Source organism: Dendrobates tinctorius, unplaced genomic scaffold (assembly GCF_039654945.1).
Source record: "Dendrobates tinctorius isolate UK_male_01 unplaced genomic scaffold, ASM3965494v1 ptg000174l, whole genome shotgun sequence".
Classification (NCBI taxonomy): Eukaryota; Metazoa; Chordata; class Amphibia; order Anura; family Dendrobatidae; genus Dendrobates; species Dendrobates tinctorius.
In genome coordinates this window covers 1,937,061-1,950,986 of record NW_027361841.1, presented here as the reverse complement: position 1 = coordinate 1,950,986, position 13,926 = coordinate 1,937,061, and the positions used below count along the sequence as shown (strand labels likewise).

Genomic DNA, 13,926 nt, shown 5'->3' with positions numbered 1-13,926 from the left:
TGAAAGCGACAAAACCTAATTGCTCTGGCTTCCAGGAATTTGGTCAATGAAACCTTTGGCTGTTAGCTAAGAATATGAAGGTCATTCCCACCTGCTAACTAACTATGAGCACAATTCTTTATGTGGCTGCAATTAACATCTACAGGTAATTTGATAACGCAGAAAATTATTATGTGCATGGGATGAAAGAGCATGTCAACTGAGGGCAAATGAAGTATATAAGACATGCAATTTTTAGTTATGGCATTATAATATAGCAGCTCTTCTTATTGTGCACTGAAGGTTATGAGAGCCAGCTCCTTACTGCACGTGTCATATGCATCTCGGAATAAAACAATGGGAGTATTAATCCAGTAGAACAACCAAATGGATCCAACTGTGCGTGGGGCTACTTGGCTGTTCTGTTGGATTTTTTATGTCAGAAGACAGACTTTGCATGGTGCTTCTTCTGGCACTGAGCATCTTCCTTTGTGTCTGTTTATTTTGTGCCCCAAAGAATGCCATGGGGGCTGTATGTGTACATACAGATGATACATGAGCCATATACACAGTTGGGAAAAAATATTGTTGTGACACTTGTCACTACTCACGGATTAGCTGTGAGGTGGGAAAGTCAAGGAGTCCGAGGTCAAAAGCCAGGAAGGTATGTCATAAACAGATGGGTGAGGCAAAGGCATAGTCAGGTCACAGCATGGGGTCAAAATTCCAAGAAGGAAAAAGATCAAACAAAGAAGCTAGGCAAATGGATGGCCAAAGGCAAATCCAAGGTTGGGCAACAAAGATCAGAATACTAGAACTCAAAACACCGAGTAATGCTCTCCAATTGAGCAGCACTACAGCTGGCAGAGATTAAAGGCAGACAGCCAGCTATATAGGCTGGGCATCATTCTGAACAGGATACACCTGTGGGAAAACCCAGCATGGCCCAGCCCTGATTGGGAGACTAGACTGTAACTCACCACACTGACAGTTCAGTACTCCCAAGACTCAGAGTGGACGGCTGATTGGTCACTCACCACACTGAGTGGAGGAATTGTGACAATTGCCTGCCAGAAAGTAGAACATTTTTAAAAAGCACTTAAAAAAAAAATCAATCTCATTGTATGGTCTATATGTGGTGGTGATGTCAATTTTCTTACTACCAGGCGCTTTATTGCTGAATTATTTGCTCCATTCATGTTATATCACGTGAGCAGCACTTAGACTTGTTGAATCATACAGCATCAGATATGTGGGCCAGAACTTCCCTTCTCCATGTATTTCAAACAGAGCTTCGATGGTATGTAAATGCATGGGTCCTGGTGGGCCTGGACACATGTACTCTACCCACGTGCATTTACATACCATCTAGTTGTAAATACTACTTATCTTCTCTATTTGACTAAAATTATTTAGTAATAGTCATAGCATTATGTTCTCTGACTAGGGGTATCTATAAAAGGGCCTTCACTTTGTTAGGTTTGTTTTCTAATAAATTTTCTTTTGAGTATATTGTACATGTGCACTGGCCCCACGTTTTTAGGAATACTCCGTGTTATACATACTGTATGTCTGTTATATCCATATATTTTTTAATGATATATAAATAAAATGCTATGTTTTATGAGACTCATTTTGCACTCTTTTGTTTAATAAATATACAGCAGATTGGGTAAAATAAGTATTAAACACATTACCTATTTTCTAAGTAAATATATTTCTAAGGCTGTGTGCCCACGTAGCGATTTAAGCGTTTTTGCCGCGATTTTCGGCGCGAAAACGTTTAAAAATCGTGTACAGAACGCCCCCCATGCATTCCTATGGCATTCCGCACATGCTGTGCTAATGCTGCGCTTTTTTCCGCAGCGGAATCGCATCGTGGAAAAAAATCGCAGCATGTTCATTCTTTTGTGCGGAATTGCAAAGAATTGCAGCGATTCCGCACCCATAGGAATGCATGAGAATTGCTTACTTCCCGCATGTGGCTATTCCCACCATGCGGGAAGTTAAGCGTCTCATGTGCGGTTGGTATCCACGGTGTGGAGGAGAGGAGACTGTCCTCCAGGCCCTGGGTACCATACCCCTGTAAAAAAAGAATAAAAAAATCGTGGTATATTTACCTTCCGGCGTCCCGCACTGCATTCCCGGCCTAAGCGTTCCCAGTAATGCCTTGCGGCACGGTCCAGTGATGACGTGGTCTCGCGAGATCGCTATAGCAACGCGAGACTACATCATCACAGGTCTCGCAAGGCATTACTGGGAACGCTGTGGCCCGGGAATGCAGCGCGGGACACCGGAAGGTAAATATACACCGATTTTTTTTATTTTTTTTAGCATTCTTTTACTATTGATGCCGCATAGGCGGCCTCAATAGTAAAAACCTGGTCACACTTGTCAAACACTATGTTTGACGAGTGTGACCAACCTGTCAATAACTTTCCAAGCGATGCTTCAAATCGCTTGGAAAGTGCTTGAATATCGCACACGAAAATCGCGGCAAAATCGCGATCATAATCGCGGTGAAATCGCGCGGAAAAAAACGCGCAATCTGGGAAGGAGTCCGGTTTTTGGTGTGCGTTTTAACACGCACCGTGGGCACATAGCCTAAAGGTGCTTTTGACATGACAATCTCACCAGATGTTGGTAACAACCCATCCAACCCACACTAGCAAATAAATCAAACCATAGATGTCCATAAATTGTGTGTAATAATAACGAACACAGCGAAAAAGTATTGAACATGCATATTGAAATTGATTTAATACTTCGAATAAAAGCCTTTGTTGGCAATGACAACTTCAAGATGCTTCCTATATAGAGAAACTAGTTGAATGCATTGCTCAGGTGTGATTTTTTTTTTTGCCCATTCATCCACACAAACATTCTTCAAATCCTGAAGGGTCAGTGGGCTCCTTCTTTGAACTCTGAGCCTTCAAGTGATTGGCTGGGCCATTTTAGCAGCTTTATTTTCACTCTCTGAAACCAGTTAAGAGTTTCCTTGGCTGTGTGTTTGAGTTTGTCTTGCTAAACTGTCTCGCTACATTTCACCATTCTTCCTTTACTTCAATTATATGAAGTTTCCTGTGCCACATTTTGAAAACAACCCACACCATGAGTTCCCACCTCCAAACGTCACTCTTGGTATGAAGTTTTTGGGGTGATATGCAGTGCCTTTTGATCTCCAAACATGTCTATTATGGCAGCCAAATAGTTCAATTTTTGGTATAATTTGAACAGAATATATTCTCCCAGTATTTCACAGGCTTGTCTAAATGTTGTTGAGCAAACTTTAAACTCGCTTGAAAATGCTTTTTGTTCAGCAATAGAGTTTTGTGTGCTGAGTGTGCGTACAGGCCATGGAGAATGAGTCCATTACTTATAGGTTGAATGCATTATACTTATGGCACTTATAGTTTTCTTTGAAGCTATTGTACCTGCTGATTCCAGGTATTTTAGTAGCTCTCTACAGGTAATCCTTAGCTTTGGACAACTCTTCTGATAATTCTTTTCACTCCTGTGTCTGAAATCTTGCAGGGAGCTCCTTGTCGTGTCTAGTTTGTGGTTCTTTCCACTTCTGGATTTTGAATCCAACAGTGCTTCCTAGAACATTCAGTAGTTTAGAAATCCTTCTGTAACCAATGTCATCACTGTTGGCTGTGGAGGTCTTGAGACAGCTCACTGGTTTTACCCATTATGAGATTTTTTTGTGTGTCACCTTGGTAATGAGACACCTTTTTATAGGCCATCAGTTGATCCAGCTGATATTGTTTTATACTGAGCATCAGGGTTTGCTCACCCATCAGGTGATTGACTGTCTGTATAGATTGCATGACTATCATGAAACAAGTATTCTGGGAATGTTCATTCATGATAATTGTGTAGTGTAAATGCACCTTAAGAACCATAGCTTCAAAACCGACTAAAGCCCCCATTACACATAGCGATATCGCTAGCAATATCACTGTAACGTCACCGATTTTGTGACGTAGCAGCGATATTGCTAGCGATATCGCTATGTCTGATGCTTACCTCCGACCGGCTCCCCCGCTGCTGGTCACGCGAGAACGTCCTGGACCATTTCTCGTCGGGCGCTTCCTGCTGTGACGACGAGCGACGCGTGGACGCGGGCGGGAGGACGTCAGGATCGCTGTGTCTGACAGGTAAGTAGCAACCCCCGACCCCTGCTATGTCGCTGGTTAGATCTGTCTGTGTGGCAGCTCACTAGTGACCACTTAGCGATGCACCAGCGATCCATATCGTTGTCGGGATCGCTGGTGCATCGCTAAGTCTAACGGTACCCTTAAGGGCCTGTCACACTAAGCGATATCGCTAGTAATATCGCTATAACGTCAATGGTTTTTGTGACGTTATAGCGATATTGCTAGCGATATCGCTATGTCTGATACTTAACTCCGACCGCTCCCCCGCTGGTTATCGCTGATCGCGCGAGAATGTCATGAGCCGTTTCTCGTCGTCAGCTTCCTGCTGGGGCTTCCTGTTGTGACGACGAGCGACGCGTGCGGGAGGACATCAGGATCGCCTCGTCTGACAGTTAAGTAACGACCCCCGACCCCTGCGATGTTGCTGGTGAGATCTGCCTGTGTGGCAGCTCATTAGCAACCACTTAGTGATGTACCAGCGATCCTGACCGCGTCATATCGCTGGTCGGGATCGCTGGTACATCGCTAAGTGTGACAGTACCTTAAGATCTCAGCCCTTGACCCTTTGTCCATGAGTCGTGAATTCCTTCTCTTACAGGAACTGAGAGATACTTCCATGGTAATGAATGACCCTTCAATGTTATATGAACTTTTCCACATAGATTTTGAAATATTTATTCAGATGTAGAATGAAACAAAATCCATCCTGGTGGACCCATTTGAATGTCAAAACATTGTGTTGGCTGACTGTGCCTTTCTTAAGCTAATCACTGGTGACGAAAAGTCAAAAATATTTAGGATTTTACAGCAAAAAACCTTGAATCGGAGCCGTAAGAAAATGACTTGTGTAAATTACCCCCAAGAGATTGTTCTTATATTATGTCCTGCTGTGATTTCTGTCTGTGCACAGAGGTCATTGATACTTTGTGGATACCTTGTGTCACATCTGCTCCGACAATACACATTATTGTTGATTTTAACACCACAATTATCATTGTTTCTTGTGTGTACATAGGAGATGAAGGTATGGAAATAAAAAAGCAGATCACTGGCATGAGAAGACTATTAAATGACAGCACTGGACGCGTTTACCAGCGTGTTGGCAAGGAAGGCGAGAAACTCAAGGAAGGTGTGCATGATCTGGATATGAGTTGGACTGATAATCTGAGCACTTCATGTGATCCCATTCACTCAACCCAGGCTCCATGGAACAATGTGCCAATCCAAAGTAGTGAGTTTTCAGGACAGTACGGGACCCGTTCTAAGACTGTGCAGAATCAGCTGAAAAATCCTGGAACTAATGGTATTTTTATGGAAAAATTGATGCAATTTTTATATATGTGTATGTATCTTGATTACTACTTTATCAGTAACTACTTACTTTTTATCCATCAGGTGAAATACGAATGGTAAATTCAGTATCAGAATCAAAGTGTTGTACATGTAATTGCCAACCCACTCTTCAAGCCATCCTTCAGGAATTAAAGGCAATGCGGAAGTTCATACAAGTACAGGCAGGTAGTGTATTTTATACCAGTTACAAACTACATATATTGGTTAATATCAATATGTAGCTGATATTAGAGGCAAATTTTCTATTTATATTTATGAAATGTCACTTCCATATTTCATGCTTATTTTTCTCCAAAGCTACTTATCCTACTGTGGCCAAAAACACAATACATCACAACTCTGTTATTATAAAAACACAAAATATTGCCTGTAATATACTCATTATGATGACACTACATCATATTATATTAACAAATTACTGTTATAGAGCTGCGTCATTTCAGAAAATATTATAGTTATAATGTTATAAGTTCATCACTAATAGTATCTGCAGATAAAGAGGATCTTTCACCAGTTTGTGCGTGTTAAACTGGCCACATTCGTTTCTCACTTTTATTACGGAGATATTAGCTTGAAAAGTTTAAATTCTAATTTCCCCTTTTTTTGCATGCAAGTAACCAATCACAAAAAGGAGGTATCATGCAGTTGAAAAATAAGATAACGCTCCATATAATGTCAGACACAGCTTTCCCTTTAGACATGTAGTTTTCACTGGTGGCATCTACGGTGATAATAAGTAGGGTGAGTAAAACAGAGCTGTGTATCATTACCAACATTTCTCGCAGCTTCCATCTTGAGGCAGTTAGTGTGGAAGCATGGGGAGTAAAGCAGGACTGACACCACTGAGAGAGGGGAGCTGTAAGAGAAGAGGTGTTTGTAATGACACACATCTCTGCTCTCCTCTCTGCACAGTAATAACTGGAAGTTAATTCTGTGGGACCTGAGCAGACACATCAGTTTTTCCATATTATACAAAGAAAGCCAGGTCTGTCATTCTCTGGGGGCATGTTTTTTTTCCTGCATGACACTTCCTGCTTATAATTGGACAGTAACATGCAGGAGAAAAAGGCAACGCTCCCGTGGCAAAAATCTCTGCAAACGGCCCCCTTAGTCTTAGCAAAAATTAGCATAAACATTTTACAAGCTAATATCTCCTTGTTTTTATTAGCTTTGCAGCCACTATCCCATAATGTGGCCAGTATAAAAAGCTAAACTGGATAAAGGTCCTCTTTAACAGTGAAGGAAGAGAAAGCTACTTGAACATTGTGGGGAAAAAAGTCATCTCACTGCTGCTGCAATTTGCATCTAGTCAGCTAAATAGTCCAGCACTATGCAAGTTTCTCCGTACACATGTTGATATCCAAAGCAGAAGCCAGAGCTCCAGATATATGGGTGGAATGAGTGATAAGCGGCAGAGGTTCATATTAAAGTTCATTCATTACGCTTCCTGACTTCAGAGGCACGCACATTTCCAGAAGTTTAGAAAATGTTTTCCAGTCATGCGCAGTAAGCGCATCTGAAGCTGGGAAGCATACACCTGGCTTCAAAGATGCAGTGATACCGCCGGAATGAGCGGTGTGCATGCACAAGATTTGCATGAGCAGTGATGATGCTGCTCTTTCAAATTATATCATCACGACCACAGGAGCGTGATAACATGGAAGGAGGGCTGACTAGTCTGGGGCAGCTAACACTCCATTGACAAGTCAAAGCCCTCATTAGCAAAGCAAACAAGGACAATATAAAAGCTTTTTTTAAACCTCATTGAACAGAAAAACGTTATACAGGATTGGTTAGGCAGGGAATTTCAGGGGCGGACCGACCGCCCGTGCAGCCCGTTCATTGAACGGGGGCCCCGGGGGGGAGGGGGCCCCTCCAGCCTCCAGCACCGCATGGCTAATTCATGGCTCCCGATTCCCGCGGGAGAGTCCCGCTTTTGACACCCCCCTCCCGCGTCCCGCCCGAATGCTATTTTTCCAGCATTGCACTGAGCCAATAGACCCATTGCAGCCTGCACTGCAATGATGTTGCTGGGCTGTGTATTTTGTGCACACAGGACCTGTGAGAGGGGAGGAGTGGGGTCATATGATCAGGGGCCTGAGGCTCCGTGTCTGTCTGTACTCTGCTGCGCTGGTTGTCATGGTGCTGGTCTGGATGAGGTAAAGTTTCTTTGTGGGGTCAGGAAGGTTTTACAGTGTGGATGTAGCAGAGCCGCGTGTGTACGAGGTGTATGGCGCGGAGCCGCGTGTGTACGAGGTGTACGGCGCGGGGCCGCGTGTGTACGAGGTGTACGGAGCGGGGCCGCGTGTGTACGAGGTGTACGGCGTGGAGCCGCGTGTGTACGAGGTGTACGGCGCGGAGCCGCGTGTGTACGTGGTATAGAGAGCGGAGCCGCGTGTGTACGTGGTGTAGGGAGCGGAGCCGCGTGTGTACGTGGTGTAGGGAGCGGAGCCACGTGTGTACGTAGTGGAGCCATATGTGCACTGGATGTACAGAGCGGAGCCAAGTGTGTACGAGGCATACAAAGTGGGCTTTTCCCACGGACACAGGAGTACATGTCGGAAAACTTTAAAACTTGCACATGACGTTCCACCGGAAGTGATGTGCTGGAAGCTGACCTGAAATGAGGTAATTTCATGAGGCGATTGTGACGGAACCAGGAATGCTTCAGATCCATCACCATGTCCTCCTCCAACAGCGCGGACAGCAGGATCGCCTTGGAATCAGGGATGTCGGCCATGTGTGCGGATCATGATATGTCCTGCACCAGGAGGCTCAGGTGGGCATTACAATGGGATCCAGGCTGCTATGGTATCTTTATAGAATCTTTCTTTATTTCTTTCTTTCTCGCTATCTGTTTCATTCTTTCTACCTCTCTGTTTCTTTCTCAGTCTCTGTTCTGTCTTTCCCTCTCTTTTTCTTTCTCTCCCTCTGTTCTTTCTCTCTCTAATCTTTCTTTCTTTCTTTCTTTCCTCTTTCTCTCTGTTCTTTCTTTCTCTGTTCGTTCTTTCCCCTTTCTTTCCTCTTTCTTTCTCTCTGTTCTTTCTTTCCTTCTTTCTTTCTTTCCCTCTGTTCTTTCTTTCATTTTTTTCTCTCTCTCTGTTCTTTCTTCCCCTCTTTCTTTCGCTCTCCCTCTGTTTTTTTTTTTTTCTGTCCCCTCTTTCTTTCTCTGTTCTTTTTTTCAGTCCCCACTGTCTGGGTTCTTTCTCTTTCCTTTCTTTCCCTTTCTCTGTTCTCTTTCTCGCTCTCCTTTCTTTCTCTCTCTATTTTCTTGTTTCTCTCTGTTTTCTTTCTTTTCCTTAGTACCAGTCAGTGTGCCCACAGTACCAGCCACTGTGCCCATAATGCCAGCCACTATGCCCCCAGTACCAGTCAGTGTGATCAGCAGTGCTAAATGGGTGCGGTTGGGTGTGGACATGGGTGTGACTAGTCACAAAATGAGTGTGGTCGGGGGCGTGGCCTAAAATTTGCGGCGGCGCGCTGCAGCCTTTGTCCCTCTTTCCCTTCTTCAAAAGTTGGTTGGTATGGCTAATTATTTACCTATTCAAATTTACCATGTGGAGCGCCGGGGGGGGGGGGGGGGGCCCTGGCCTGGAGAGAAGCATGGCCTGGCTTCTCATGAATGGGGGGCCCCTGGCCTGGGGAGAAGCATGGCCTTGGCTGCTTATGAATGGGGGGGCCCCTGGGGAGAAGCATGGCTGCTCATGAATGAGGGGTGCCCCTGGGGGAGATGCTCGGCTGCTCATGAAAGGGGCGGCTCATGGTGGGAGATGAAACATGAATCAGGGGGCCCACATAGGGAGAGAAGCAGCATAAACTGGGGGGGGGCCGCATGGTGAGAAGTAGCATAAACTGGGGGGGCCACATAGGGCGAGAAGCACTATGCCAAAAGTAGACCGCATATGGGGGAGAACATATGAAACAAAGGAAAATGGGGGGTGCTTATATATTACCTGGAGGCTGTCTTGGGCTATATATGTTATTTAGGGGCTATGCTGGGCTGTATATATTACCTGGAGGCTGTTTTGGGCTGTATATATTACCTGACGGCTATGCTGGACCGTATCTATTAACTTCAAGCTATGCTGGACTGTATATACGGTATTACCTGGAGTGGAGGCTATGCTGGGCTGTATATATCACCTGGAGGCTGTGGTGGGCTGTATATATTACCTGAAGGCTGTTGCTGGACTGTATATCTTAATTGAAGGCTATGCTGGGCTGTATACCATGTTTTATTTGGAGGCTGTGCTGGGTTGTATATATTTACAACTAGAGGCAATGCTGGGCTAGTGAGCTTATGTATGTTATTTGGAGGCTGTGCTGGCCTGTATATATAATTTGGAGGCTACAGATATTACAGTTGTGGCCAAAAGTATTGACACCCCTGCAATTCTGTCAGATAATACTCAGTTTCTTCCTGAAAATGATTGCAAACACAAATTCTTTGGTATTATCTTCATTTAATTTCTCTTAAATGAAAAAAAACACAAAAGAGAATGAAGCAAAAAGCAAAACATTGATCATTTGACTCCAAAAATGGGCCAGACAAAAGTATTGGCACCCTCAGCCTAATACTTGGTTGCACAACCTTTAGCCAAAATAACTGCGACCAACCGCTTCCGGTAACCATCAATGAGTTTCTTACAATGCTCTGCTGGAATTTTAGACCATTCTTCTTTGGCAAACTGCTCCAGGTCCCTGATATTTGATGGGTGCCTTCTCCAAACTGCCATTTTTAGATCTCTCCACAGGTGTTCTATGGGATTCAGGTCTGGACTCATTGCTGGCCACCTTAGAAGTCTCCAGTGCTTTCTCTCAAACCATTTTCTAGTGCTTTTTGAAGTGTGTTTTGGGTCATTGTCCTGCTGGAAGACTCATGACCTCTGAGGGAGACCCAGCTTTCTCACACTGGGCTCTACATTATGCTGCAAAATTTGTTGGTAGTCTTCAGACTTCATAATGCCATGCACACTGTCAAGCAGTCCAGTGCCAGCAAAGCAACCCCAAAACATCAGAGAACCTCTGCCATGTTTGACTGTAGGGACCGTGTTCTTTTCTTTGAATGCCTCTTTTTTTCTCCTGTAAACTCTATGTTGATGCCTTTGCCCAAAAAGCTCTACTTTTGTCTCATCTGACCAGAGAACATTCTTCCAAAACGTTTTAGGCTTTTTCAGGTAAGTTTTGGCAAACTCCAGCCTGGCTTTTTTATGTCTCGGGGTAAGAAGTGGGGTGTTCCTGGGTCTTCTACCATACAGTCCCTTTTCATTCAGACGCCGACGGATAGTACGGGTTGACACTGTTGTACCCTCAGACTGCAGGGCAGCTTGAACTTGTTTGGATGTTAGTCGAGGTTCTTTATCCAACATCCGCACAATCTTGCGTTGAAATCTCTTGTCAATTTTTCTTTTCCGTCCACATCTAGGGAGGTTAGCCACAGTGCCATGAGCTTTAAACTTCTTGATGACACTGTGCACGGTAGACACAGGAACATTCTGGTCTTTGGAGATGGACTTGTAGCCTTGAGATTGCTCATGCTTCCTCACAATTTGGTTTCTCAAGTCCTCAGACAGTTCTTTGGTCTTCTTTCTTTTCTCCATGCTCAATGCGGTACACACAAGGACACAGGACAGAGGTTTAGTCAACTTTAATCCATGTCAACTGGCTGCAAGTGTGATTTAGTTATTGCCAACACCTGTTAGGTGCCACAGGTAAGTTACAGGTGCTGTTAATTACACAAATTAGAGAAACATCACATGATTTTTCGAACAGTGCCAATACTTTTGTCCACCCTCTTTTTTATGTTTGGTGTGGAGTTATATACAATTCGGCTTTAGGACAATTCTTTTTGTGTTTTTTCATTTAAGACAAATTAAATGAAGATAATAATACCAAAGAATTTGTGTTTGCAATCATTTTCAGGAAGAAACTGAGTATTATCGGACAGAATTGCAGGGGTGTCAATACTTTTGGGCACAACTGTATATCCAGCCCTGCATAGCCTCAATTTTAGATAACAGCAAATAACAAATAACTTTGTTGCCCTATGAAGGGTGGGGGGGGCGAAAAATTTCTTACACAGGGGCCCATTACAGTCTGCGTCCGCCCATGGGGAATTTAATCATAAATAAGTGAATGCCCCTGGGTTGGAGGCCATGGGGGAATTGACAGGTTCCCTTTCAATGGAAATGAGCTCTCCTAACAGATCCTTTCAAACAATACCATAATTTTGCAGAGTGGTATTACGGACACAGAGATTATTCAAATTGCTTCTTCAGAGAGGAAGAGAACTAGAACTCTAAAGCCATCTATTTGAAGTTGCAATGCTAAAAGTCAATATCGACCCTTTAACGAGCCTTGCCTCATGACTTATGATAAAATCCAAACCAGAATCTCAGTTTATAGACGGCTGTGTTTCAGAATGCTGCCTCTCATCAGTGCAAAGTGTGAGATCTGGTTTGGCTAGGTGAGAGGCTTTTCACTAGGATCCAAGTGGTAACATTTCTCCTTGCCATGCTCCTCTGGGAAGTTAAATATGCAAATTGCCTCTTCAGAGAGGAAGAGGATGAGAATTCTAGTGTTAAGGCTCCGTCACACTAAGCGATCTCGCTAGCGTGATCGCTGATTTTGTGACACGCCAGCGAGATCGCTGTGTGTGACGGGGATCAGCGACCGGCCCCCCTGCCAGTTATCGCTGATCGTGCTCGAGTGGCCTGGGCAGTTTTTGGATCGCTGGTCTCCCGCTGCCCAGCGCGCATCGCTGCGTGTGGCAGTGAGAGACCAGGCCGCGCTCCTGGATACCCGCTGTTTACCTTGGAAACCGGTGTACACGCTGGTTTCTAATGTAAACGTCGGGTATCCAGGAGCCGTGCGGCTCCTAGATACCCGATGTTTACCTTGGAAACCAGCGTGTATGCCAGTTTCCAAGGTAAACAGCGGGTATCCAGGAGCGCGGCTCCTGGATACCTGACGTTTGCATTAGAAACCAGCGTCCAGCGTCACAGGTCTTGATCGCTTGGGCTGTCTAATGATGTTCCAGCGATCCCATCATGTCGGATCGTTGGTGGGATCGCTGGGACATCGTTTAGTGTGACGGGGCCTTTACCTATTAGAAGTAGCAATCCTATAAGTCGATATCAACCCTTTATCGAGCCTTTCCGCGAGGCTTAGGATAAAAGCCAAACCAGAATCTCAATTTGCAGACAGTGTTCTAGGGTGCTGTCCCTCATGGATGCAAAGTGTGAGATCTGGCAGTGTTCTTACTGTTACACTGAAACTAAAGTTATCTCTGAGAAACAAATTGATGAAAACCTTATAATAAACAGGCTTCTAAGTATTCAAGTAGTTCAATATATTGAGGATATAATCAGATAGAGTGTATGTTGCATTAACGAGCCATATTATTAGCAAGCAAAAAAAATGTGGCTAAATCACATTTAAGTACTTACTGTTTTTGATCCAGTTTACTCCACTGGTTAGTGTTCTTAACACGAGACCACCAGTTACTGTACTCTAAGGACTGTACATGCAATGATGTAGTAATGATGGGGGAGTGTACATTGCCTATGGGTGGTATATGTTCCAAAATAACGGAAAGGGGGACTAAAATGTAATTAACTCTATTTGCTTACCAGAAGCCTTAACTTTTTTTTCTCTTCTCGAAGTAGCCATATGAAGGCTATTTTTGTAGGAAAAATTGCATCGTCCATCAAACTGCTACCATTTGACGCACATATATCTTCTTGAGTTACTGAACATTTTGAGCTCTGGAATGGCTAGGTTTACTGGGACATGCTGTAGTTTTCATTGGTACAATTTTGTGGTTTATTTGAATTTGTATTACTATTTTAAACCATCTGAACAATGACAGATATTCTGGAGCTTATTAATGGGACAAACTATTGCTTTTAATGATGACATTTTGCAAAATGTTGGACTTTCTGATGACTTTTTTTCCATTTGCTGGAAGACAGGATAAACACAAAACAGCAATTCTGGAGTGGTTTTTTTTATATGTGGTGATTGTGTAGTATTGTTAACTAGTTAACTTTATTTTGTAGATTAGCAGGGATATTTTTTAAATGTTTTTTTAATTGAATCCAGCCAGTAAAACAAAACATTATATAATGTTCATTGTGGTATACACCATGATACCAAACAGCACAGTGACTACTTTTCACCATTCAACTAGGCATACTGACTGATTCCTAGATTGTAGACACTTGTGAAACTATTTCGGGACACACCTTAATTTATCATGTTCATATAGTCAAATTATTTCGTATGGGTGCCATCATTTTTGTCCAGGCCCTTTTCATTGCTTTGTTTTTTTTCTGTTAAACCACAATTCAAAAGCAATGTCTGATTTCATTACTTAATATTTAATACATTTAAATTGAAAATTGCTTTTGTCAGTTTCAGGTTATTTCAGTGA

The 13,926-nt window shown here is 43.5% G+C and overlaps 1 protein-coding gene across 2 annotated transcripts in view; it reads left to right on the top strand.

Moving 5' to 3' along the window:
- Nucleotides 1–13,926, top strand: part of BEND7 (BEN domain containing 7) — a 211,076-nt gene that overhangs the window by 152,935 nt on the left and 44,215 nt on the right. For both annotated transcript variants that reach the window (XM_073551274.1, XM_073551273.1), the window contains exons 3-4: nt 5,155–5,442; nt 5,535–5,657. In XM_073551274.1, the coding sequence (XP_073407375.1) occupies nt 5,166–5,442; nt 5,535–5,657 (400 nt within the window). In that variant the 5' untranslated portion in view covers nt 5,155–5,165. The remainder of the gene's footprint in view (nt 1–5,154; nt 5,443–5,534; nt 5,658–13,926) is intronic.